This window comes from Pleurodeles waltl, chromosome 7, assembly GCF_031143425.1.
Source record: "Pleurodeles waltl isolate 20211129_DDA chromosome 7, aPleWal1.hap1.20221129, whole genome shotgun sequence".
NCBI lineage: Eukaryota > Metazoa > Chordata > Amphibia > Caudata > Salamandridae > Pleurodeles > Pleurodeles waltl.
In genome coordinates, this window is record NC_090446.1 from 498,774,059 (window position 1) to 498,796,189 (window position 22,131).

At 47.1% G+C, this 22,131-nt stretch overlaps 1 protein-coding gene across 1 annotated transcript in view; it reads right to left on the reverse strand.

Moving 5' to 3' along the window:
* Nucleotides 1–22,131, reverse strand: part of LOC138304261 (syntaxin-1B) — a 293,052-nt gene that overhangs the window by 128,147 nt on the left and 142,774 nt on the right. Inside the window, exon 2 of the mRNA XM_069244180.1 lies at nt 11,254–11,328. Within this exon, the coding sequence (XP_069100281.1) occupies nt 11,254–11,328 (75 nt within the window). The remainder of the gene's footprint in view (nt 1–11,253; nt 11,329–22,131) is intronic.

A 22,131-nucleotide genomic window follows, 5' to 3' on the forward strand; every position in this document is an offset into this window, starting at 1 on the left:
CGGTATTGAGCCCAGTTATGCCACATTGTAGCCTAGGACTCGGTACTGAGCCCAGAGGTATGCCACATTATATTCCAGGACAGGGTACTGAGCCCAAAGGTATGCCACATTATATTCCAGGACAGGGTACTGAGCCCAAAGGTATGCCACATTATATTCTAGGACTGGGTACTGAGCCCATAGGTATGCCACATTGTAGCCTAGGACTCGGTACTGAGCCCAGAGGTATGCCACATTATATTCCAGGACAGGGTACTGAGCCCAAAGGTATGCCACATTATAGTCAAGGACTCAGTACTGAGTCCAGAGGTATGCCACATTATAGTCAAGGACTCAGTACTGAGTCCAGAGGTTTACCATCTTATAGTCTAGTGGGACAGTTTGAGTTCTGTGTGTGAGAAAGAAGCTAAACCACTTAAAGGCTAGCCCCTCATGCCTGCCAGCTCCAGAAGTATGGAGTAGAAAACCATTGCCAGTGTTGGACTTTTTTGCTTATGCAGGGTCATCCCCAATCTTTTTGCCTCCTGCCTCCTATTTTTTCTGACCTGTTGTTGTTGGCTTTTGAACTCTGAGCACTTTACCACTGCTAACCAGTGCTAAAGTGCACATGCTATCTGTGTAAATTGTATGTAATTGGTTTATCCGTGATTGGCATATTTGATTTACTAGTAAGTCCCTAGTAAAGTGCACTAGAGGTGCCAGGGCCTGTAAATCAAATGCTACTAGTGGGCCTGTAGCACTGGTTGTGCCACCCACATAAGTAGCTTTGTAATCATATCTCAGACCTGCCACTGCAGTGTCTGTGTGTGCAGTTTTAACTGTAAATTCGACTTGGCAAGTGTGCCCACTTGCCAGGCCTAAACCTCCCTTTTCTTACATGTAAGGCACCCCTAAGGTAGGCCCTAGGTAGCCCCAAGGGCAGGGTGCAGTGTATGGTTAAGGTAGGACATATAGTAATGTGTTTTATATGTCCTGACAGTGAAATATTGCTAAATTCGTTTTTCACTGTTGTAAGGCCTGTCCCTCTCATAGGTTAACATGGGGGCTACCTTTAAATCTGATTAAAGTGTAGATTCCCTTTGGGAGCGGATGGACATGTGGAGTTTGGGGTCTCTGAGCTCACAATTTAAAAATACATCTTTTAGTAAAGATGCCACTTTTAGAAAGTGAGCATTTTCTTGCTTATACCATTTCTGTGACTCTGCCTGTTTGTGAATTCCCTGTCTGGGTCAGTTTGACAGTTGGGCTGGTTGTACCTCACACTAGACAGTGACACAAAGGGAGCTGGGGTGTAGCCTGCATATCCTGATTAGCCATCTGTGCTAGGAGGGAGAGGAGGAGTGGTCACTCACACCTGAAAGGGCTTTGCCTGCCCTCACACAATGCAGTCTCCGACCCCCTGGTGAGTGTCTGGGTCCTGGCCTGGGCAAGGCAAGATTTCACATTCAAGAGACTTTACTTTGAAGTAGGCCTACTTCAAAGGAGAAATTGGGTATAAGAAGGGCACCCAAAACCACAGACTTGAGAAACACTTCTGGAACCAAGAGGAACCTCGGCCTGGAGAAGAGCTGAATAGCTGAGGAAGAAGAGCTGCCCTGCCTGTGACTGTGCTTTGTAGAGCTATCCTGCAGTTGCTGCTTCTGCCAGAGTAAGAGGGCAAAGACTAGACTTTGTGTGCCTTCCATCTTGATAAGAAATCTCCAAGGGCTTGATCTAGAGCTTGCCTCCTGTTGTTTGAAGTCTCAGGGACAGCAAAGACTTCTCTCTGCCAGCACCTGGAGTCTCTGGAGAGACTCCTACTCTGCCCTGTGGTGCCCTTCCAGTTCCTGGGACCCTGAAAGGAGAAGCTGGCAGCCTAAAGACAAGGAAATCCACGCACAGAGCGCCGTGCGGGGAAAAGATTGACGCGACTCCGATCTGCGGCTGAAAAAACGACGTGCCGCCGGCTCCACAGCTGAGAAAACTACGCTCGCAGGAAACGCGACCGAAGAATCGACCCACGGAGCAGGAGAAACTAGGTGAAGCTTCGCTGACGGAGGCTCGGAGATCACAACCTGCACTGCGGGGATTTCGGATCATCGTGCGGTTGGATTTCCGACTCACGTACTGCCGTGCGGAGTTATTTTTGACGCACACCCGCCCGTGCGGGGTTATTTTTGGCACACACCAGGTACAATTTCACGCTAGCAGCGCTAGTGTGTGTTTAATACTACTTTGACTCTTTTTGCATTTTTATTGATAACTTGACTTGTGTATGGTGGATTTATGTCGTTTTGGTCTTGTTTTGTTTAGATAAATATTTCCTATTTTTCTAAACCTGTGTTGTAATTTTGTAGTGTTTTCATTAAGTTACTGTGTGTGTTGGTACAAATACTTTACATCTAGCACTCTGAAGTTAAGCCTACTGCTCCGCCAAGCTACCAAGGGGGTAAGCAGGGGTTAGCTGAGGGTGATTCTCTTTTACCCTGACTAGAGTGAGGGTCCTTGCTTGAACAGGGGATAACCTGACTGTCAACCAAAGACCCCATTTCTAACATTGGTGATCAGCGGTTGAGATTTGGACTTGTATTTGTACTTGGCATACAGTGATTAAGTGTACACTACTCTTTGAGTTCAGACCACTACGTGACCACATACTACTTGTTTGGTGATCTTTTGCTTTTTCTCTTAAGGACTCCTTTTTGTTCTACTTCCATGATTTTGCTGATCCCTTGACTGATTCTTTTTACTTCATTGGGAACTTATTTTCTGCCCTTGGAACTTTGCACTTGTGACCATCATGTCTCAATCTGGAGATGCAACAGCTGGAGCTGTGTTTGGAATAGAGAAACTAAAGGAGTACTCAGTTGCTCAATTGAAACAGTTCCTTAAAGATCTTGACTGTCTCACTGAGAGCAGCTGCCAAAGGCACAGAGGGCCTGGGTGACAGTCAAGAAGGCTGGAGGGCACACAGGGGTGGAGAATGTGGGTGGGGAAGTGCAGAGGATACACAGTGGTGTAGTGGAGGTACCTGTTACGTCTGGGGGGAGGGTCCCAGCAGGGGAAGCAGGGTGTCACCCAAGGGTCTGGCTCCTGAAGAGTTACAGGACAGACAGGCAGAGAGGGCTCGCCGGTTGAAGTTCAAGGAGTTGAGGATGCAAAGGGAGAAGGAGTTGGAAGAAATGAGGAGGGACTTAGAGATTAAAAAGAGGATTTGAGCTTATGAGCTCAAAATGAAGGAGCTGGAAGTCATAAGGGCTGAGTCCAGCTGGAATGGTGGCAGCAACCATTTTATGTCCAGTGCTGCTGAAGAAGTGCACATGCCCAGAGATATGGTGCCCTACTTGAAGGAGGGAGTTAACACACACCAGGAGGTTCAGGGGTATGAGGTAGCTCCAGTGATGCACAGGGTCCCTGAGGTGGATTGGGGAACTGGCATGGGGAGTCATATTCCTACTGGTGGGAGGGACACTCTACTGACTCTAGGTGAGAGTGACAGGGAGAGGGGTTCCTCCCAGATAGAAGTCCTAGTTATGGAGTGTGAAGACATTCCAGAAGAGTGTGGATTGAGTGTCAGGGACAGTCAGGTACTGTCTCACCAGTCTCAGGAGGGTTATGTGGGGTGCTTTTTCAAGGCTGAGTCACTGGATGGTTGGGTTAAGGGTACTTTGGTTAATTCATGTGAGGGGCTGAGTGATGTAATTGCTGGAGAGCATATGTCTAGTCCTTATTTTACAGAGCTACACCAACACCAGGTGGAGTGTGAGTTCTCTGACCCCAAGGAACTTACACTGGAGGCAGACCTCTGGGTGAGTACCAGAGAGTCTGAAGAGGCATTTGGGGGTGCTCCAGAGAGAAGTGGTCTAGGTATTTCCCAACCAGGTGAGGAAGGGAAGGATTGTAGTGTCACAGGTAGGTCCCAGTGTAGTGGGATGGGTGCGGGCCCCCAAGTCCAGTCTCCGAGGAGAGGGAACGGGGATGGGCTGAGGCCCAAGGTGCCCGAGATCTGGTCCCTGGTCCTGGAGGGTTCCATGAGGGAACACCAGGAGGGAAGCCTAGCCTGTACCATAGGGCCATCTGTTGAGGGAGATCCCATAGTGTCAGGAGAACTTGGGGGGGTAGCTGTAGCCAACGTCCCACCAGTTCTGGTGTCTGGCAGTACCACTCCTAGTGAGGGGGTGCAGAAGCCCAGACAGAGGGTTGAGAGGGGGTTGCGGACCCCAGTGGAGAACCTGGAGGGTCAGGGGTTAGCTCTGAGAGCAGACCCCCCAGGAATGGTGAGACCATTTCTGGGTTGGGGGGAATCCAGACTCTATCAGATGGGCAGAGGTCAGGAGAACTGCACCAGCCAGACTCTTGTGTGGCCCTTGGGGACGGTGTGTCCCTTGAGGGGGTTAAGTGTGCCCCCCTAGAAGTCCTGGTGTGCCAGGCAATGGTTCAACCGCAGTGTGGTGACTCTGGGTAGAATGATCAGGTTCAGGGGGTAAACTCTGACCTGATGGGGGGTAGGTGCGCTCCCAAGGAAGTCCTGGTGCGCCAGTCTGAGGGTACAGACCCTGGACTCGAAGACCAGGTTCAGGGTGTCCCCCCTGACCTGGAGGAAGGGGCTACTGCTAACAGTGCCCCTACCATGTTGTCTTCTGGGGGGGCACTCATAGTTGGGGGGTGCAGGACCCCAGAAGGGAGGGCACGGGGAGGGAAGCCTCACCCCTGGCCCTAGTGCAACCTGAAGGTACAGACCCCAGGTTGGAGGACCAGGTGGAGTGTGAGTTCTCTGACCCCAGGGAACTTACACTGGAGGCAGACCTCTGGGTGAGTACCAGAGAGTCTGAAGAGGCATTTGGGGGTGCTCCTGAGAGAAGTGGTCTAGGTATTTCCCAACCAGGTGAGGTAGGGAAGGATTGTAGTGTCACAGGTAGGTCCCAGTGTAGTGGGATGGGTGAGGGACCCCATGTCCAGTCTCCGAGGAGAGGGAATGGGGATGGGCTGAGGCCCAAGGTGCCCGAGATCCGGTCCCTGGTCCTGGAGGGTTCCATGAGGGAACTCCAGGAGGGAAGCCTAGCCTGTACCATAGGGCCATCTGTTGAGGGAGATCCCATAGTTTCAGGAGAACTTGGGGGGTGGCTGTAGCCAACGTCCCACCAGTTCTGGTGTCTGGCAGTACCACTCCTAGTGAGGGGGTGCAGAAGTCCAGACAGAGGGTTGAGAGGGGGTTGCGGACCCCAGTGGAGAACCTGGAGGGTCAGGGGTTAGCTCTGAGAGCAGACCCCCCAGGAATGTTGAGACCATTTCTGGGTTGGGGGGAATCCAGACTCTATCAGATGGGCAGAGGTCAGGAGAACTGCACCAGCCAGACTCTTGTGTGGCCCTTGGGGACGGTGTGTCCCTTGAGGGGGTTAAGTGTGCCCCCCCAGAAGTCCTGGTGTGCCAGGCAATTGTTCAACCGCTGTGTGGTGGTGTGGCGACTCTGGGTAGAATGATCAGGTTCGGGGGTAAACTCTGACCTGATGGGGGGTAGGTGCACTCCCAAGGAAGTCCTGGTGCGCCAGTCTGAGGGTACAGACCCTAGACTCGAAGACCAGGTTCAGGGTGTTCCCCTCTGACCTGGAGGAAAGGGCTACTGCTAACAGTGCTCCTACCATGTTGTCTTCTGGGGGGGCCACTCCTAGTTGGGGGGTGCAGGACCCCAGAAGGGAGGGCAGGGGGAGGGAAGCCTCACCCATGGCCCTAGTGCAACCTGAAGGTACAGACCCCAGGTTGGAGGACCAGTTGCAGGTTAACATCCCTGCACTGGTAGAAGAATTGTGCAGAATTGTGCAGGACTGCTTCTACAAGCACCCTGACAATTTTGGACTCTGGTGGTGCCGCTCCTGCAGGGAGGGTACAGAGTCCCAGAGGGGAGGACCAGGGTCAGGTTGTCATCCCTGACCTGGTGGAAGAGAGAGTGATCAAAGGGTGCCAGGCACCTGGGGCCACCGCCCCCCACTCTCTGCAGTCACAGTGGTTGGAGAGGCCTGAAGTCGGGCTCTCATCCCTGACAGTTGTCCGGGGCCACCGTGTCTTGCTGTCCTGGTGGACAGAGTTGCCCCTGGGGAAGGGACGAGAGTCACACCCCAGGGGTGGAGTGGACAACACCACTGTGTTGGCCCTGGTGGTGCTATCTGCCCAGTGGGATACATCTGTGAGCAAAGTAAGATTAGGTGCTGCACAGATAGTATCTGCAGATGTGGAGAAGGGTTCCCCATGGGTTAGCTTAGTGGGCCCTGAGAGTATGGACAGAGGGATCCGACTGGAGTCAGGAAGGTGTAGAACTGGAACATGCCCCTGCTGTTGTGGGCCTGGGTCCTTGTTCTATCGCCCCAATCAGGGAAGTACATCAAGGTATTGATTGTTCTCCCCTGGCTTTAGGCTGGTAGGGGGTTGTGTTGGACTTTTCTGCTTATGCAGGGTCATCCCCAATCTTTTTGCCTCCTGCCTCCTATTTTTTCTGACCTGTTGCTGTTGGCTTTAAAACTCTGAGCACTTTACCACTGCTAACCAGTGTTAAAGTGCATATACTATCTGTGTAAATTGTGTGTAATTGGTTTATCCATGATTGGCATATTTGATTTACTAGTAAGTCCCTAGTAAAGTGCACTAGAGGTGCCAGGGCCTGTAAATTAAATGCTACTAGTGGGCCTGCAGCACTGGTTGTGCCACCCACATAAGTAGCTCTGTAATCATGTCTCAGACCTGCCACTGCAGTGTCTGTGTGTACAGTTTTAACTGTAAATTCGACTTGGCAAGTGTACCCAATTGCCAGGCCTAAACCTTCCCTTTTCTTACATGTCGGACACCCCTAAGGTAGGCCCTAGGTAGCCCCAAGGGCAGGGTGCAGTGTATGGTTAAGGTAGGACATATAGTCATGTGTTTTATATGTCCTGACAGTGAAATATTGCTAAATTCGTTTTTCACTGTTGCAAAGCCTGTCCCTCTCATAGGTTAACATGGGGGCTACCTTTAAATCTGATTAAAGTGTAGATTCCTTTTGGGAGCGGATGGACATGTGGGGTCTGGGGTCTCTGAGCTCACAATTTAAAAATACATCTTTTAGTAAAGTTGATTTTAAGATTGTGTGTTTGAAAATGCCACTTTTAGAAAGTGAGCATTTTCTTGCTTATACCATTTCTGTGACTCTGCATGTTTGTGGATTCCCTGTCTGGGTCAGTTTGACAGTAGAGCTGGTTACACCTCACACTAGACAGTGACACAAAAGGAGCTGGGGTGTAGCCTGCATATCCTGATGAGCCATCTGTGCTAGGAGGGAGGGGAGGAGTGGTCACTCACACCTGAAAGGGCTTTGCCTGCCCTCACACAATGCAGTCTCCGACCCCCTGGTGAGTGTCTGGGTCCTGGCCTGGGCAAGGCAGGATTTCACATTCAAAAGAGACTTTACTTTGAAGTAGGCCTACTTCAAAGGAGAAGTTGGGTATAAGAAGGGCATCCAAAACCACAGACTTGAGAAACACTTCTGGAACCAAGAGGAACCTCTGCCTGGAGAAGAGCTGAATAGCTGAGGAAGAAGAGCTGCCCTGCCTGTGACTGTGCTTTGTGGAGCTATCCTGCAGTTGCTTCTTCTGCCAGAGTAAGAGGGCAAAGACTGGACTTTGTGTGCCTTCCACTTTGAGAAGAAATCTCCAAGGGCTTGATCTAGAGCTTGCCTCCTGTTGTTTGAAGTCTCAGGGACAGCAAAGACTTCTCTCTGCAAGCACCTGGAGTCTCTGGAGAGACTCCTACTCTGCCCTGTGGTGCCCATCCAGTTCCTGGGACCATGAAAGGAGAAGCTGGCAGCCTAAAGACAAGGAAATCCATGCACAGAGCGCCGTGCGGGGAAAAGATTGATGCGACTCCGATCTGCGGCTGAAAAAACGACACGCCACCGGCTCCGCAGCTGAGAAAACGACTCTCACAGGAAACGCGACTGAAGAATCGACGCACGGAGCAGGAGAAATGACACGCAGCTTCGCTGACGGAGGCTGGGAGATCACAATCTGCGCTGCGGGGATTTCGGATCATCGTGCGGTTGGATTTCCAACTCACGTACCGCCGTGCGGAGTTATTTTTGACCCACACCCGCCCGTGCGGGGTTATTTTTGATGCACACCAGGTACACTTTCGCGCTAGCAGCGCTAGTGTGTGTTTAATACTACTTAAAGACTCTTTTTGCATTTTTATTGATAACTTGACTTGTGTATAGTGGATTTTTGTCGTTTTGGTCTTGTTTAGATAAATATTTCTTATTTTTCTAAACCTGTTTTGTGTAATTTTGTAGTGTTTTCATTAAGTTACTGTGTGTGTTGGTACAAATACTTTACATCTAGCACTCTGAAGTTAAGCCTACTGCTCTGCCAAGCTACCAAGGGGAGAAGCAGGGGTTAGCTGAGGGTGATTCTCTTTTACCCTGACTAGAGTGAGGGTCCTTGCTTGAACGGGGGTAACCTGACTGTCAACCAAAGACCCCATTTCTAACAGCCAGCATACAGGGTACGTCTGATTTCGTTGAGTACTGTCACCAGGACTGATTCTACAGAGAAACCTGCTTTGAGGCCGCACTGATGGAAATCACAGTAAGTGTAGGCTTTTTAGAAAAGAAAGTGCTCGGAATTCCATGGGTTTCCACGATTTTTGATTGGAGCCAGAAGCAAGAACATAGGCCTACAACTGGATATAAGCTTGGATTCTGAAGAAGATTTTTAGTAGCTGAAAAACTGATGCATGTTTGTAATAATCTGGTACGATGCCAGAGTTAGGCAACAGGTTATAAAAAAAAATGAAGGGGCAAAGAAAGATTGCCAGAATGTAAGTTGGAAGTACAAGGGTTGGTTGGGGAACCCGGCTTTAGTGTGGCCAGTTTCTGAAATGCAAACGATTCTTCAATAGGTGTAAAATCAATGAGTTGCATATCACTCGTGTTGTTTCTAAGGATGACTTTGGGTGGTGCAATATAGGCCGGGGTGATCATACAATGACTGTGATGTTGCGCATGAGATATGGCAACATGTCCGATCCTTAAGTTGTTTTTTCAGAAAGTCAAAGGCCTCTTTGATTTTACTTTAGGCCTTATTAAATTTGCTATAAAATAAGTTGATTCTAGCACCACAAACTGATTTTTCACAGTAACAAATCATCCTCTCCAGGCGCTTAAGGCGTGTGAATTTTTGTTTATTTTCCCTATCCAAATACAGGGGTGCCGAAGAGGGTGTAGGCTGTGATTATATAGGTCTCATCTATAGGGATTCATCTATGGATATTATTAAAGCTAGTGTTGGCTATAATAATATCCTAAGTGATCATGGAATTCTCCATGTTATCAGCCGCTGGGTAGTTGGGACAAAAACAAACCACATCCGTGACAATGACATGTTGCTATTAGGTCTGGAAGGACATTTTTAAAACCACACTTTGGGGCCTGCCAACTTTTTGGAGGAGATTGAATGGTTCCAGGGGGGTTGGTGAGTATTCCATAAGATTCTACCTCTTATCACCGATTGTGACCGAAAGTTAAATTTTCTTGGAAACTAACAAAAGTTTTACCACAAGATCCTGATTAGAGGGGTGGGCCCCATAAGGCAGTGCGAGTTTTTATTTTTTATTTTATTTTTTGATCCGTGCATCGGAATCCAGGAATCCTGAGGGTAGGTTTCTATTATTTTTTTAATTCTTGTGGGTAGGGCAGGCTCTGCGAAACAGTAGGTATTTCCTGTTCTCAACTCCACCCATGAAGTCCTGTGGCAGAGGGCAGATATCCTCCAGAAAACATAAGATTTCTTTTACATTTTACTTATCTACCACCAGTCACAACCAATGGGCAGCACATCCTTCTCTCTGCCAGGAAAGCCTCTGTAACACACAGACTGTTTACCGTGGGCGTAGTAAACAGGTAATCCGCATACTCTCTTTATTATAGATATACTAATAAGCTGTTTACTATAAATATGTAGTAAACATGCTGCTCCAAAAACCAGACCTGCACCAGGTGGCAGTCTGCAGCCAGACGTGAGAGCTGGCATCAGGTGAGTAAAACTTTTGAAAAAGCTGTACTTTCCTGCGGCTTCTGGATTTGTCTGCAGGGCTTCAGAGGACTGAACAAGCTTTGGCAAAGTCAATAGGTCTCGGCTTTCTGAGCCATTGGCTTTGCCAATGTTGTTTGGTCACATTTGCAGCACTAGCAACAAAAAATATTTTTGCTGATTTTGTGCAGCATCACAGAAAATGAAAAAAAGGATTGATGACACATCCCCGTGCCATTTCATAGATGAGCACATTTGTGATTCCACTCAAGCACACACATGCGTAACCATGCATGACACACCTACGAAATGATGTGAGCACTATTTGTGTATCAATCCATAGTGGATCAGTAAGTTTAGCTACCTAGAAAGTGTTAGTTGGAGAGACTGGCATTAATTTTGCTGCCTGCTCTGCCCCCAAAAATTAAAATATATTAAAAAAAGGTCAGTGGGGAGGTAATGGAGGAGCAGCTGGGGGAAGCAACAGGAAGGCGGGATTGATTTAATAAAAATAAAGCTGGGTGGGGAAAGTAGGACATAATAGAGAGAGCAACATTGGACGCAGGGGGAGAATCGCCCAATGTGGAGCGAAATAAGGAGTGCGGGGGTCCGAATATTTGGCAGGGTGGGGGAGCACATGGAGCGGGAAAACTCACGTGCTCTCATGGAGCGCTTAAGCAACCATTTTAAAATATACTTCCTTAAAAGTGAACACTGGAAGAAAGCAAGTCAGTAAATCTAAAGGATGGTTAAGAGGCTAGATCCAGGGCAGACACAAGCACAAGAAGAGGAAGGCAAGCCACTGAACAGGAAGCTAGCAAATGAGAGTGACAATGAAGCTACCCAAGGGTAAGCTATGGGAAGACTGTGAGCCCACCGAGAGTTATTGGTTGGCCCATATTATGTCCGTCGCAACCGGACAGCGCGTGCTGTCTTGTAGATAAGACCTAAAAAGGCATTCTGCCCTGCAGGTGCCTACCTCCTCTGTCAGGCGTTCAAACGAGAAAAAGCATGCTGCCAAAGCAGAGCCCCACGAGGGGACAGAAAGCACACAACCCTGCATAGGCCTGATCTCCACCATGAAGCCTCAAAACAATAAAGTCATCCATCCACACCCCCACAGATCTGGCAAACCTAAAATCCTAACACTTTGAAATAAGTCAGGGGTTCGATGAAGGTCACATAGGACCAGCCGAGAATATTCATCTGGTACTCTCATCCTCACCTGTTCAAAGAACTCGTCCATAAAGTGATCTCGGTCCACGTGCACCACCTCATCATCATCGTCACTGTCTTTGGCCTGGGAAGCAAAGAGATTTGTAAGTTAGTCACAATAAATTAGACTCACCGTCTGTCATAATACTCCAATATTTCTTACTGCTATTTCCTTCCACCCACCAGCCTATTTCTTTTTACCATTTTAAAAAGGAATTAGTAATTTGAATGCAATAACTGAATTTCTATTTAACGAGAGGGGTTTAAAATGCTGATTTTCTCTTTCTGGGCTCAGTTCAACCTCCTGAAAGACCTGACTTCATAGCAACGTTGGCCTAATGCCAATTAACGGACACTTGGGCGTGATCTACTGGAGCATTGGGCCCAGACAGAGTTACAGGGCTCCCAGAGAGCAGACTGATAGAACAGGGTGGTCCTGCCATGGAAACTAGTTATTTTATACCAGATTTCAAGGATAAAAGCGTGAACGTCAATTAATCAACAACACCAAAAGCGTAAACGCCTCAACCAACTATGTGACTCTCAGCAAAATGCACTTGTTTTTAGAATAAAAGTTAAACATTCCTAGCACTTATGTTATGTGTTTACCTCACCAAATACATTTATACCAAAAGGTTTCATGCTGCTCTCTTGTCAGCTAATGTAATAAGGATAAAGCTACAATGCAAATGAATGCGAACTTGACAAATATGGGAATCGCAACAAAACAATGTGTAATTCGGGTGGAACCTTTACTGAATAATGCGTCCCTTGTTTGGTAAACGGCGTGAAAGGCCTGGGGAAAAACGTCATTCATTTGACAGCAAAGCAATTGCCACCGTGGTAAATTCACCCAGTCCATGGCTTTAGCCGCAGTTCTCAATGTCTGCCACTAGAGAGCAGCGCATGACCTCTTCCTATGACGGAACATAGCTTCGGTCAATGGACCTAAACGGCAAGGAATGTTTAATTTACAGTTGCAGGGTCCGATTTGATTCTTTCGAGAAAGGGAATAAAGAGAACACGAGTTGGGGTGGGATTCTGGGGCTGTTCGATCAGAAGAGAACGTCCAAACGCTCGAAAAACAAACACAAGTTGCGTGATCCACTGCTTAAGTTACTATGTAATAAAAATAACAAAGGTGATTATTTTGCGTGTGTAGGAGCGGATGTCCGCCTCCGAACCCCGCCACACCAACCCCACATTTCCCGTACCTCACTTAAAAGGTATGGAAACCCAGCGGGTTTCTAACGACGGAACCCCACCGCCGTACATGCCAACACTCCCTAAGAGCGAGAAAGTGACACAAAAATCGGGGTCATTTATTTCTCCCCATTGACTAACATTAAAACAGAGTCATTTTTAGGTTAGATACAGCTAAGATAAAGCCAGTTTTGGATTTAAAAATCGAGAGCCTTCCGCCTGAAGCGGGTGACTTGGCATGCATGTAGCTCTCTGTGCTGTCAGAAACCTACGCCCAGGGGGGCCGTCCTCCACTGGGCTGCCAGGTCAGCACAGCAATCAATCAAAAAATCAATCAAATTTCATAAGCGCACTACTCAACCAGTAGGGTCTCAAGGCGCTGGGGGTCGGGGGGGGAGTATTACTGCTTGAAAAGCCATGTTTTGAGGTGGTTTCTGAAAGTTAGGAGGTCCTGGGTCTTGCGTAGGTTGGTGGGGAGGGAGTTCCAGGTTTTGGCGGCGAGGTGGGAGAACGATCTGCTGCCAGAGGTGGTGCGTTGGATGCAGGGGACTGTTTCAAGGGAAAGGTTGGCGGAGCGGAGCTGTCGAGTTGGGTTGTGGAAGTTGATTCGTTCGTTGAGGTAGGCCGGTCCGGTGTCGTGGAGGGCTTTGTGAGCGTGGACAAGGATTTTGAAAATGATCCTTTTGTTGATGGGCAGCCAGTGAAGGGATCTGAGGTGGGCGGAGATGTGTTCGTGGCGAGGGAGCTTTAGGATGAGACGTGCGGCTGTGTTCTGGATGCGCTGGAGTTTTCTCTGAAGCTTGGCTGTAGTCCCTGCGTAGAGGGCGTTGCCGTAGTCCAGTCTGCTGCTTATGAGGGCGTGGGTGACCGTTCTTCTTGTTTCTAAAGGAATCCATTTGAAAGTCTTGCGTAGCATGCGGAGGGTGTTGAAGCAGGAGGATGATATGGCGTTGATTTGCTGAGTCATGGAGAGAGATGAGTCCAGTATCATGCCGAGATTGCATGCATGGGTGGTGGGTGTTGGGGGTAGTCCTAGGGTGGTGGGCACCAAGAGTCGTTTCATGCTGTCTTGTTGGGACCGAAGATTATGATCTCGTTTTTTCTGAGTTCAATTTGAGGTGGCTTGCTGTCATTCAGTTAGCGATGGTGAGGAGTCCAGCGTGTAGGTTATTCTTGGTGGTAGATGGGTTCCTCGTGAGGGAGATGATGAGCTGGGTGTCGTCAGCGTATGAAATGATGGTGAGGCCGTGGGCGGATGATGCTGGTGAGTGGAGCCATGTATATATTGAAAGGGGTGGGGCTGAGGGAGGATCCTTGGGGGACCCCACAGATGGTCTTGGTGGCTGTAGACCGGAAAGGAGGGAGGCAAACTCTTTGGGTTCTTTCAGAGAGGAAGGAGGTGAGCCAGTCCAGGGCTTTGTGGCGAATTCCGGTGTCGAAGAGGCGTGTGCGAAGGGTTTGGTGGCATATGGTGTCGAAAGCTGTGGAGAGGTCTAGGAGGATGAGGGCGACGGTTTCGCCCTTGTCCAATCTGGTCCTGATGTCGTCTGTGCAGGCGATGAGGGCAGTCTGGGTGCTGTGGTTTTTGTGGAATCCAGACTGGGAGATGTTGAGTATGTTGTTGTCTTCCAGGAAGCGAGACAGTTGTTCGTTTACTATTTTCTCTATGACCTTCATGGGGAAGGGGAGTAGAGAGATAGGTCGGTAGTTTGTGAGGTCTTCAGGGGCTGCTTTGGGTTTTTTGAGAAGAGCATTGACTTCGGCGTCTTTCCAAATATCTGGGAAGGTTGCGGTCTCGAAGGAGCTGTTGATGATGGCCCGGAGCTCGGGAACGATGATTTGGCTGGCCTTGTTGAAGATGTGGTGGGGGCAAGGGTCTGTAGGGGAGCCTGAGTGGATGGAGCTCATGGTTTTGCCGGTTTCTTCATAGTTGGTGAGGGTCTAGGTGTTCAGTATGTTGGTGCGGCAGGGTGCTGTGGTGTTGATTGAGTCGGTGGTGGTGATGGTGGGTGATGATGATATGAAGCTGTTGTGTATGTCTGCGATCTTGCGGTGGAAGTAGTTGGAGAGGGAGTTGCAGAGGTCTTGGGAGTGTGGAGGGTCGATGGCACAGGATTTGGGTTTGGTGAGTTCTTTGATGATGGCAAAAAGTTCCTTGCTGTTGTGTGCGTTGTCGTCTATGCGTTCTTTGTAGAAGGATCGTTTGGTGGTCCGGATGAGCTGGTGATGTTTGTGCATGGCTGATTTGAGGGCAGAGAAGTTGCTCACTGAGGGTTCTTGGCGCCAGGCTTTCTCCTGTCCTGTCTCCTGCACATAGGGTGGGCCGTCTGACATACAGCTTTCCTGCTCAGACCACCTTGTCCAGCCCTGCCAAGTTTCCCAGGTCCATGAGTGATGTGTTACTCCACGCAAGGTTTTTTCTTTGAATTCTGGGAATTGTAGTCTTGATTATTGCATTATAAAACAGGACTGCAAATCTCACAATTCAAAGAAAATAACCTGAAATTGAGCAGCACATCAAGCATGTGCATGGGGAAACTTTGCAGCTATGCGTGTCACGTGTGATCAGTAGGGCCGGCCTGGTTTTAATTCTATTGGGCATTTTCCTGGTGGACTGGAGACAGTGGAGAGCAGTCACTTTCCCCAAGGTTAACTGATGCAAGTGCCGGACAGCTTTAAGAGAGAGAAAAGGAAAAAGGTGTAGAGAAAGAGACCAGAAAGGGAGCAAATGGATGGACAGAAAGGGCGAGATCGAGCGAGGATGGGAAGGTAGCGAGTTGGTTTTAGCATTTTTGCCAGGGCTACTATTGATGTGAGATGAGAACCTTTGTCAGACTGGTGGATTTGCAGCCTACCTCTTGGGGTGGTAATGACCGCTATGACTGGCCTTCACTTTTGTCTGAATAGTGTGTTTAGAAGATACAAAATGTCCCTCTGTTTCCTTATCTCACAAATTTGGGAGTGCTTAGGAAAGTGCTTAATTTGTGGCAGTGGTTGGAGCTGGAGGGTTTTAAGTTGAAATATCAACTTCAGAAATATCAGGCTACCAAAATATTGTGGTGAAAGAATGAAGGACCAAAACAGCACGACTGTAATTGCCAATAGGGAAGTATAGCTGAACTATTCTTAACTCTATATCTCTGTGCCTTGAAGATATGTATTGTCAAGGACATAGACGTAGAATCAAGTAAAGTAAACCTGTACTTATCTAGATACACTTACTGTGTTCATATTTTAGTCCTTGGTGCTTTGTCAACGATATTTTGGAGATGAAATTAAGGTAGGCTACCAGACAGACTCATTTTTTTGGGACCGTGGCACATTTTTCATCATCAGACTTAGTTTGTGAGACTGGCAGAACAGAGAGAGACAAAGACGAATATAACAACATGAACTAAAAAGATCTTGCAAGAGTATTTTTTCAATCTACGAGTCTTCAAACTAATGTTTCCCTTCCTTACATTCTCTCAAACGATTAATGGGGCCAATGCTGTCATCCAATCATGGCTAGACGTTTGCTACTCTACCTTGGACTCCTTGAAAAGAACATTTGCAATTTACAACTAGTTCTGTTACAGTGAGATTCATCTTTAATTTACAAAAGTTTTGAGCGTGTAACTCCCCATATGGATCAAATTTACTGGCAAACGGTTCATAAGGTCCATATGTGTATTGTGTTTAAAAGCAGCATGGATGACATACACGATTTATAACAATTCAGGACCTTTTTTCTGTCAAACAAATTTACAAAATACACTGTCACCCAAGGCCCAAGGTTTCTAAAGTATTACCTTATTGCCATCCAGAAAACTAATCTCAGACGATGGGGTGGTAAATAATTTAGGGTTCAAGCTTCTTTGCTGTGAGACACTTTTTCATTAAGAATTTCCTCAGAACTCACCCTTCACTGACTTAGGAAAAAATAATGATCTCGCTATTGTTTCAAAATACATAAATAATTGTGTTTAATTCAGTAGAGTTAATAATAAGTGTCCTAGGTAGCTCAAAGAAAATCCATGTGAGTGAAAGTGTTCCGTTTGAAAAGAAATACACATAAATAGACAGGGCATGTAGTGTGGTAGAAGAAAGTGGAATAAAATGGAATACCGACTAGGCAAGCTTGGGTATTCCTCAATCCTGACATTCAGCAGCCACAGTGGCATGGTCCTACGAAAAACGTCAGGCCACTGCACTTAATTGTTTATTTTTTCTACACATTTAGCACTGACATACGAATAGAATAATTGTATGTATCAGGTTCTCTCTGCATTGCAATTACTAGAAGAAACTTACTGTAAAAACGTAATCATATGTTCCTATGTATTGTAGTTTTTTTTGTATATATCTCAGTGGCGAACAAAGGGCCCCGCAGCCCCAGTGGTACAGGCGGGCCCCCGGGCTCCAGGGCACCCCCTCCGCACAGTATCCTGTGCACGGGCGGTGGGCTCCTGACTGGGCCAAGGGGGCCCCCTTCAGCTACTTTGCAGGAGGGCCCCCACACGTTTCGTTATGCTACTGACACATCTGCATGACAAAGTGCAAAGCTATATGTCTTATGATCAAATATGGGGTTTATATCTTCTTAGTTTGAAGTCTTCTTTAGTCTTTAATATGCTTGCTAAGTTTCATGGCTCTTGTAGGCACAGAAGTCCTTTTATTCGGAGAAGTATATTTGCATATCTCTGCAAAGCGTTACATTGCTTCCAGTATTGGCAAATGGAAGCAGGATTTTGGGAGAATAGTGAGTTTAGTGTTGTATTCATGAATTATATCTTCCCCTGAAAGACGTCTTGCGCTTCCCCTGGGAGAATATCCTGCCACCTGCTCATTGGATACATTTTTGCTGAAAGTAACACGTTTTGGTCACATCATTAGGGTCCATAGATTTGCACTGAGGGAAAAACCATATAAACTGTCCTAAATTGTAGGTATTTTGGTATTGTGCTCCACCTGACCTTTTATCTAGCCAGAGCTCGTCAGTTGAAATGACCATTTTCTTTTAATCATTTGCTGTGCTGAATGCTATTTTGCATTAAGCAGAAGTTAGAGTTTGGGCTTCACGACACATTCTGTTTTATTTTTAACAAAGCAACAGTGAGTTTTACAATGGAGGAACGAGAAGAAAAGAATACAGAAGAGGGAGACTTTTTAATACTCAAAAAGTAGGTCAGAATATTAAACATAGAAAAACTCCTGACATATATATTCCAGAGCTTCTTTTTATTATGTATTTTCCAGCCTCTTTTTCTTCATTGCCTTTTGCTATCTGCATTTATTTCTTTTGCATTACTATGTGGTCACACATGTGCCACCTATTTACCACAAATAAGCATCTTTTGTGACTTAGAATATAGGTGCAAATACACACATTGGCGAGAGAATACAAACAAATGACATATAAACCATGAGTTTTAATAATAGTTTCAATGCTTAGAAGACAGAGCACATGGGATGACAGGCACTTTGATTCTGATGTGTGCGCTTCTACATGATTGATTGATTGAATACTACATGGAGAGTATGCAGAGGTCTTGCCCGAGTTAAACTAAAGAAAAACATGTTTTGTCCTTTTTTGTATAAGAGAGCCAGAATGGGGACAGCTTGAAGGTCTCTAGGAGGCGTATTCCAGAGTTAGGTACACTTAAGTGCTGTGGTATTTAGTCCAGAAGGTTTGAGTGGTAGGCTGGGCTACCAAAGGCACATTTTTGGCTGATCTGAGTGACTATTCGGGTAGATGTGGTTTCATATGTTTCTACGGCACAGGGAGAATTCAGACCATACAAATTTGCAGGCCAGAAAGATTGCTTTGAATCATGATCTTTTGTTAATTGACATTGAGCAGAACATTTTGAAGGCAGGTCAGCTGCTCCCCCACTGGCACAGTGTGGTTTTGCAATGTGGTTTTGTGTAACATGCAGTTTTTTCATTTACTTTTATTGAAGTTATGCTGAGATACTGTGATGCCAGACCAGTGCTTAATTTGTGCTAGTGTTTGAAGGTGGCCCGCACCAGCACTCATTTATGGGAACCTCAACTTATTTTTCATCATCATACTTTCAGCCAGAGTGAGAGAAAGAAAGACAGGAACAGGTGAATGAAACAGGAAGAGAAAGTTTGTAAAATAGTTTCAGATTTGGAAGTTGGTAGAGGAGAATACTTCATCACAAATGTGACAGGTATGCCATCCTCCGCTTTACGATCACTTTCTATCCTATGGGGATCGTGGTAGGGCAGACAGGATATCCGTCACCTTTGTGATGGAGTATTCCCCCTGCCAACTTCTAAATCAGGCCCATAGTGACTAAGGCCCTCATTATGACCCTGGCAATCTTCTGACCGCCACATTAGGCTGGCAGTGAAGAACACCACATTATGAGTGTGGTGGGTTGGCCTCTGCCAACCCGCCACATCACTAGTCAGCTGCCAGGACGGTTGGACCCGCCAGGCCGGAGAGGAGCATCTCCGACCTGGCACTCCACAGAAGACTGCCAGCGGTATGTTGAGCTGTAGCACCGCCACAAAAACCCTGGCAGAAAAGCTACCGGTGACAGGGGATTTCTTCCCTGTCACTGGCAGATGACTCCCCCCCAGCAAGCACAATACCCCTATGCCCCCTCCAGGTACAGCACTCTCCACCCCCCCTTCAAGTACAGCGCCCCCTCCCGCAAACATGCACACGCACACAGACACCCACATCCACCCAGCATACACTCATTCACAAAACTGACATACACGCATTCACTTACATGCATCTTTACACGCATTCACTGCAACATTCATACACGCATTCACTTCAACATTCATACTCGCATACACACACACAGACACACATGCAGACAAACACGCATACACACACACACGCATACACGCACATAGACAAACACACATACATACATACATACATACACACATGCATACACACACGCGGACAAACACCCACTAACACACGCACACACAACACCTCCCACCCCCCTCCCCTGTCGGACGCCCGACTTACCTTATCTAGCAAGGAGGTCGTCCGGCAGGGAACTGGTGCTTCCACCGCCGGCAGCGCCCTGCCATCAAGACACCGCCAGGCTGTATTACTGTTCGTAATACGGCTGGTGGAGTCCTTTTGGCGGGGCGGGGTCGGTGGTGGAACCGCCCATGCGCCTCCACCCGCCAGTACGACTTCTGCTGAATTTCCACCCAAAATGTGGCGGAAATCCTGCTGTTCTCGTAATATGGTGTGCGGAAGATCGCCAACACTGGCGGTCTTCTGACACCCGCAGATTTGGCGGTCTTTGAAAAAGACCGCCAAAGTCAAAATGAGGGCCAAAGTTAGAAAGCAAAGGTAACAAGCATTTGCAATGCAATAGTTCTCGCATTTTCTTGAGTTAGTGCTATTGGCATTGTTAATTCATAACTGGACTTTTCTTGCCACATAAATTGGTCAACCCTGCCTTATAATTTCGCCTTTTCCTGCCATATAATTCCAGTGGTCCTGCATTTAACTAAAGCACTCACTATTTACCTTGTTCCTCTATCTTATCATAGAAACCTTTATCAAAAATAAACTTTTGGCATTAGATTGTAATACTCAAAACATCATAACAAATATATAATTTGGAATGGATTGGAGGGTGAAAGGACAGATGGAGTCGGGAGTAAAGATGGAGAGGACAAGTGGTATAGAAACAAAGTCATGGTCCCTGGAGTAAGAAAGGAAAATGGTTGAACTGCAATTTCAGTAGGAAAATACAGCAATAATTAGAGTTGAGTGAGATCCATAGGTTTCTGTGCCCTGGTGCCAGTGCACCTGTTGCTCCATTGATAACTAGGCCTCAGGAGAGAAAGTTAATGGGTCAGAAAAAGAGAAAAACAGGAATACAACAGACAAAAGGAAGAAAGCTAAGGGGTCGCAAAGAAATAAAAGAAAGAAGGTAAAGAAAGAACGAGAAAATGAAAACACAACTAAGAGAAGAATTAGAGCAAATGTGTGAGACAAAAGAAAAAGGGAAGGACGTTGGTGAACGGAAGATAAAGAGGAAAAATAATGAAAGAAGTGTGAAAAAAACAATAACATTAGAGGAAAAAGAGAGATGGTGAGAAAAACAAGCAGCGGAAGAACCAGGGCATGTATGCACTGACACATTTCCCAAAGACACAGAATAGGAAAACCCTGTGAATTGACAGATAAAGATGATAAAAAACACCAGAGAAAGGAAGGAAGAGCTTAAAAAAAAAAGAACGCATACAGAGTCAAGGAAAAGAGCACATAAAAAAGACAAAGAAAGAATGAAGGGAAGAGAAAAAATAGTGAAAGAATGAACACCTGATGAAGGAAAAAAGAGAGGAATGAAACAATAAAAGAAACAACCAAGTTTTTGCGAGTTTGAAAGAGGAGGTAGCAAGAGGAAGAGGGAAATAAAAAAACAGGGAGAGGAGTAGAAATAAACAGTGGAAAGAAAGAGCAAAACTGTTAACATGTGGATTTTAAGACCTGGAAAAATACAAGTGGGAGAAAAAGAAAACATTGAGAGTAAACGGAGTAAAGGAAAACATGGAGTGAGATAGGTGAAACAGACCCTTCCAAATAAAGACGGCAGATAAGAATAGATTTAATTGGCTCCCTCACGTCCTCAAACAGAAGTCAGAGTGTGAAACAGCAGGGGGCACTGCAGAACAGCAGGTGGTGCATTAGCAAAGTTGTATGTGAACCCAAATACAGCAATATTGGGGTGCGTCAGATTAGGATTAGGGATAAAGACATAGCTGTGTCCCAGCCTAGTGCTGGAATAACAGAGAGGCAGTGCGTGAGGAATGAGAAACAGAGCACCGTGTAATTGCTGGTGTTGGGATAATGGGGCGCTGCAGGTTAGGGTTGAGGTGCACTGACAGAGTTGTATGTGGGCTGCAGTACTGGAATAGTAACAGGCACACAAGGTCAGAAATGAGTTATGTTAATGGAGCTATGTGTGGAACCTAGAATTGGCGTGCCGGTGTTGCCGAGTGTTAGCCTGGCGGTGCCCTGGTGAAGCTGCGAATGGAGCCCAATATGGGAGTGCTATTGCCTCTGAACCACAGAAACAAGGAGTCCTGAAGGGCGTGTTTGTGAGCCTTAGTACTGAGAAGAAATGTGCACTGAATGTTAGAATGTATGGATTCTGGTAGAGCTGTGGTGGTTCCCATCAACAGTGGCGTTGGATGTTAGGCTTAAGGTGCACTGGCTGAGATGTGTTTTGCTCTTTTGGGTCCTGTATTGTCTTGGCAGTGAGACTAAATATTAGAAATGAGCTACTGTAATGGAATTGTATGTGAGCGGGGTCTCAGTATAGGAAAGGAAGCGACCTCGCCGGGGTAGAACTGAGGTGCACTGATGGAGCTGCGCCTGAAGTCCTAGTACTGGAACAGCAGAGTGTAGTGACTGTAAGAACTGAGGTGCTCTGGCAGACAGTATGTGTGGGTTTCCTGTCACTGGCGCAGCAGACGGCTTGGAGTGTGTGAACTGAGGTGCACTGATGGAACTGTGCCCGATGTCCCAGTACTGGAGCAGCAGAGTGTACTGACTGGGAGAACTGAGGTGCTCTGTCAGGCTGCATGTGTCGGGTTCCTGGCACTGGCACAGCTGAGGGCTTGGAATGTGTGAATTGAGGTGCACTGATGGAACTGTGCCCGATGTCCCAGTACTGGAGCGGCAGAGTGT